This window comes from Pagrus pagrus (genome assembly GCF_965226575.1).
Source record: "Pagrus pagrus genome assembly, chromosome: 3".
In the NCBI taxonomy this organism is placed as follows: Eukaryota; Metazoa; Chordata; class Actinopteri; order Spariformes; family Sparidae; genus Pagrus; species Pagrus pagrus.
In genome coordinates this window covers 25,026,142-25,031,661 of record NC_140187.1, presented here as the reverse complement: position 1 = coordinate 25,031,661, position 5,520 = coordinate 25,026,142, and the positions used below count along the sequence as shown (strand labels likewise).

General features: G+C 41.3%; 1 protein-coding gene across 1 annotated transcript; it reads left to right on the top strand.

Moving 5' to 3' along the window:
• The first annotated feature begins 412 nt into the window (after positions 1–412).
• On the top strand, positions 413–4,957 carry psmd6 (proteasome 26S subunit, non-ATPase 6). The gene is made up of 8 exons (XM_084346490.1): positions 413–686; positions 1,177–1,382; positions 2,805–2,950; positions 3,037–3,256; positions 3,466–3,574; positions 3,730–3,898; positions 4,565–4,642; positions 4,728–4,957. Exons 1-8 carry the CDS (start codon positions 542–544, stop codon positions 4,822–4,824), a joined length of 1,170 nt encoding a protein of 389 aa, XP_084202616.1. The 5' UTR covers positions 413–541; the 3' UTR covers positions 4,825–4,957.
• The last annotated feature ends 563 nt before the right edge of the window (positions 4,958–5,520 follow it).

Here is a 5,520-nt window from a genome sequence, read left to right as displayed (position 1 = left end):
GTGCATTGAGAGGTCAGTGGAGACTATTGACCCACAATGCAATGCACTAAGGAAATGGAGGTGCTGCTCACAGCTGCCCTAGAAAGATCTTAGAAAACAAACAACAAATAAAAATCTTTAATAAACATAAATAGGCTTAAATGTTTTATATGGGGAAAACATTTTACCATGGTATTTCAAAGTTTTTGTTTTTTTAATAATAGACATCCTGATAGATCGTCATATTAGTATAAAACACAACAAATGTTGATTTCTTGCAGTATTTGAAAAAACAGAATAACAACTAATATGCAGAATGTTTGGGACACGGGTGTTGTTCATACTCTTGTCCAGCAGAGGGCAGTAAACGATAATTTGGTTGGTAAATATGCGCCTGTGCTCCGCTCTTCTCTCCCCTCGCTGACTGACGCTGCGCCGGAAACAACACCGTCCAGTGTTTTCCGTAGTCATCGTTGACTAGCTGGTAACGGAGAGCAAAGGAGTCTGTCTGCACAAAGAAAGTCTTCAGTTTGAGTGTTTGTTTCTATATTTTGGACTAAAAATGCCGCTAGAGAATCTAGAAGAGGAGGGTCTGCCCAAGAACCCCGACCTGAGGATAGCACAGCTCAAGTTTCTGCTCACTATGGACGGTCACCGACAGGATGCTAAAGTGAAGACTGAGCTCATGGACGCTATCAAGGCTAACAGTGAGTTAGCATGTCGCTGTGACTTGTAACAGTTGCTGTAATAGCTCGGTCTTTATGTACACGTTGCTGTAAGCGCATGTATTTTGTACTGGTTGCACATTTTGTTCATAATAGCTGGCAAATCCGAATATTTATTCCACTTCAGCATATCTATCATCACAGGGGAATTAGCACGCTAGCTAACTTTATTAGCTAACGTCAACTAGCTAGCCAAAAGCAATCTGACGAAGGGTGGTTTGACAAAGTTTGCGTAATATTACCAAGTTTAATCACTCCTAATTTCAAGATTTGCTTTATTGAATAATACTCCATTGGAAATTACAGGAAGCTATATGAAAGAGGCGACACTTTACAAAGTAAAGTGTTCTTCTTTTGTAGATAAATCAACTTAAAACCTGTCTTTGTATAATGTGAGAGTCGCGACGTTTGAACTCAGGGCTGTCATAATGTAGTCCACAGGTTAAACAGTCATGGTTTGTTTCTGCTCCAGATATGGCTCCATACTACGAGGGTCTGTGTAAGGACCTGAAGTGGCAGCTGGACGGCGACCTGCTGAATAAAATGAAGAAGGCCAACGAGGAGGAGCTGAAGCGCCTGGATGATGTGCTGGAGGACGCAGAGAAGAACCTGGGAGAGAGCGAGATACGAGACGCCATGATGGCCAAAGCTGAATATCTGATCAGAATTGGAGACAAGGTAACACCTCCGCAGACGGCACACAACACATCCATGAGTAGGCTTTCTTTGGCATGGCATGTCCTGTAAAGTGTGAAAATGAAAACTGGGCACCTGTGGGTGTTTTTTGAAGTGCTGCAGTGTATTTGTCCATCACAGTTTGACACTTTGGCAGATATGTGTGATGTGTCAGTTGGGCACATTGCTGTGCATAATGAGAGTGACTCACAAAAGTTGGACAGCTTATTTAGTTTTCTGACCACTCAAACACAGAATCTAACAACACGGTGTACGCCTCTGAAAATCAAATAGCTTAGTTTTTAATGCAGTATTTATTGGAGTGCCTGAGGAAAAACAGAAATGGACTGTGGCAGATCACTAGACATATGCAACTCCTGTCGTCAGCAGTATCTTTAAAAATGCTTTCTGAAGCAATGAGTGGAGTTATCTTGGAAAGGGAATACACGGCCCCTTTTAAACTCGTCCACAAATCCAAGCTAGACTTAATGGCCCTATTAAGCAATCCACAGAATGTACCCCATCTGAGAGAGAAGCATCTGTTCATGTGTGAAAAGGGGTGCCATGTATTGTTTTCTGTACCTCTGTTGTAACAGAATCAGTCAGCACTATACTGAGAATAATAATGTCTGAGGGACTACGCAATTTTTTTCTTTCTCTTGTTTTAACTCCTGATGTAGCCTACTCTGATATTGCATCGAACATGCATCAAGTCAGTGGTTAACAGAAGAGTTAAGAGAAGAACAGTTTTCTAATAGAAAAACGTCCAACATTTCATATATTATTGATCATTAACTGATAATAGATTAAGGTGGCCGTCTATCAATTTTAAATTGCTTAAAATTGTGTCCCTAATTGCGATGTTTGCAATTTAATACATTGACACATCGTTTAGTTTAATACAAACTCATGTCACTGTCTCCTCATGGCTCAGGCACTTTCCGTCCTCTAAGACACTGGATAGAAATCAAAACATAAAACAACATTTCCCACTAAAAATCGCTCACTGCGATTGTTGATAGATTCATACACTTTTGTGTGCAAACTTGTTTTCATGTTGGTATACTGATGCTAAGTATATCGAATATGAAATACCATTAACTGATGTCTTTCCTGTTCAGTGACAGTTTTATATCAGAGCCAGAATCCCAAGTACTACTGACGCTCTCTCCAGCATGTTTGCCTGTTCTTGACTTTTAGTGGCACTCGATACATGCTATCAGCTTCAATATTTTGGATGACAGATATTTATAATGGCTGCTTTCTTTAGATGCTGTAGATCTTCCTAAAGTGACAAGACATTCTGACAAAATGATTTATTTCTGAAATACTACAGCAGTAAACAGTTATATGATTAAAGATAGTTGATTATATTATGTTTTTGAACAGTAACAGATTCATTGACATTGTCTTGTACATCCACAGGAGGGCGCCCTGACAGCCTTCAGGAAGACCTATGACAAGACAGTGGCTCTGGGTCACAGACTAGACATCGTCTTCTACCTTCTGAGGATCGGCCTCTTCTACATGGACAGTGACCTCATCACACGCAACTCTGAGAAAGCGAAGAGGTAAGAAAGGCTCTGATATCCTCATTCTGACACATTTCCACTCACAGTTTCAGTACTCACCTACCTAACTACCTCCGTCTCCACAGCCTCATCGAGGAGGGGGGAGACTGGGACAGGAGGAATCGTCTGAAGGTCTACCAGGGCCTGTACTGCGTGGCCATCAGGGACTTCAAACAAGCTGCTGAGCTCTTCCTCGACACAGTCTCCACCTTCACCTCCTACGAGCTCATGGACTACAAGACCTTTGTGACCTACACCGTCTACGTCTGCATGATCGCCCTCAAGCGGCCTGACCTCCGTGAAAAGGTAGGAGAGAAAGAAGAGTGTGTGTACTCAGAAAAGATCGAGGGAGGCTTGTGTGTGAGCGGTATAAAAGGTGATGAATTTGACTAATTGCTTCATCATAATACAGTATGTGGACTGGATTTGTTAAATGCCTTCACCAAGGTTATTGGTGTGGACACATATGTGTGTAAGTTGGCACTTTGACTGCAATGAAATGTGTTGGTCTGCAGGTAATAAAGGGAGCAGAGATCTTGGAAGTGCTGCACAGTCTGCCTTCTGTTCGTCAGTATCTTTTCTCCCTCTACGAGTGCCGTTACTCTGTCTTCTTCCAGTCTTTGGGTGAGGAAGCCCTTTTTTTATTCACCTAAATAAGTGAAAAACTAAACACTCTCTAACACTAAAATACATTCCAATATTTCATTTGCCAGTTTTACTCACAGGAACAATGTCTGTTCTGTGCTGCTGCATTTTCCCTGTTCTTTTCTCTGCCACAGCCATGGTGGAGCAGGAGATGAAGAAGGACTGGCTCTTTGCGCCACACTACCGTTACTATGTGAGGGAGATGAGGATCCAGGCCTACAGCCAGCTGCTAGAGTCCTACCGCTCCCTCACCCTGGGCTACATGGCTGAGGCCTTCGGTGTCAGCACAGAGTTCATCGACCAGTGAGTTCATGTATACTATTTTCATATGCCACATCCTCTGGAGCGTTTCAGTGAATTCGTTTTATACGCTTGTTGAGCTGTAGTTCCCTTAAGTGTCGTCAAGTTGAAGTGGACGTACATACTTCTGTCAGATAAGCTCAAGTTGTACATTTGTACAAAGGATTACTTGGGAAATGAGAGGTATATTTCAATTGGGTCAGAAGATTGCCTCGGTCATGTCTGGATGGTAAATGTAAAACTATAGCCACACGCCAGGTTTGTGCAGCGATTCATGTCGTCACGGTGAGAAGTTAATACACCTGAACCGGTACAAACACCTGTACTCCACTTCACTTTTGTAGGGATTGAGCAAAAAAGATATAGCGTTGTAACTGCTGAGCTTCAGAGGTGGTAACTTTCATATTTTGTTACCATTAGACAGAGCCAGGTCAGCTATTTCCCTATCTCGAGTCTTTATGCTAAGCTAGTTAGTGGTTGGCTGTAGCTTTACCTTCACTGTATAGACAGGAGTGGTATCATCTCATCATCTAACTCTTTCAAGAAAGGGACTAAGTGCATTTTCCTGTGTCTGTACTTCTTTTTTCCCACCTCATGTGTTCAGGTGAAAGGTTTAGGTGAAGCGCCGTGTTCTCGACTAACTGAACTAAATCTCCTCTCCTTCCTCAGGGAACTGTCCCGATTCATAGCTGCTGGCCGCCTCCACTGTAAAATTGACAAAGTGAATGAGATTGTGGAAACCAATAGGTAATGTTCTGATTCTTCACACCTCTAAATTTCCAGAGATGACTCCAAAGGCAGTACTCTAAATCTTTTCCCTGCTTTTTTTCAGACCTGATAGCAAAAACTGGCAGTACCAGGAAACCATCAAGAAGGGCGACTTGCTGCTCAACAGAGTCCAGAAGCTGTCCAGAGTCATCAACATGTAACTGCGGAGGCCATGTTTTCACATCACAGCAAGGGGGACTTGCATCTTTCTTCTTGGTATACCCAAACCTGTAGTTTGTCTGACAAAGTGACTCTTATATTGTGTATATAATAAAATTTGTTTAACTGTTGGGATTGCATTTGTCCAGGCTGTTTTTCTTTTCAATGCAGGAAAGAGGCAGAGACATCATTTCATATAAATAGCAGTATAAATTATTTTATTTACAGAAACTTGTTACAAAACAAATATACTATACAATCTTTTTTCTTTAAATATTAATTCTAACCTATGTTTTGTTCATGAATTACATAGCAGCCAATACATAAGTCCAGCTGAAAATGATTTTGATAATGTATACAAAAAAAAAATTCTATACACGCTTTTACATAGTATGAATGGTGGATTTATTTTTTCCTCCCAAACACGAGCTGTATTCTCTCACTTTCACATTCCAAGTCTATGGTGCTAATTAAAAAAACATCCTCGCAATGTTTCCATCAACTGAAAACAATGCCAAGATGTGAGTTGAGTTTGAGGGTAAACAAAACACTTGATTGAAAGATTTTTTTTTTTTTAAACGTACAAATCCCAGTAAACCAGAGGGGGCTTAAGCCACGCACTGAGGCTAACAGAAAATCTCGACGTCTTGTCTGGAAAACTTGGATATACCCCCACCTCCCCAAAGAAAAACACACAA

Excerpts from the sequence above, each read along its gene's own strand:
- psmd6 (XM_084346490.1), top strand. The coding sequence starts at position 542 with ATGCCGCTAGAGAATCTAGAAGAGGAGGGTCTGCCCAAGAACCCCGAC. Across the intron at positions 3,257-3,465 it reads GGCCTGACCTCCGTGAAAAG|GTAATAAAGGGAGCAGAGAT; the intron begins GTAGGAGAGAAA and ends GTTGGTCTGCAG. Across the intron at positions 3,575-3,729 it reads TGTCTTCTTCCAGTCTTTGG|CCATGGTGGAGCAGGAGATG; the intron begins GTGAGGAAGCCC and ends TCTCTGCCACAG.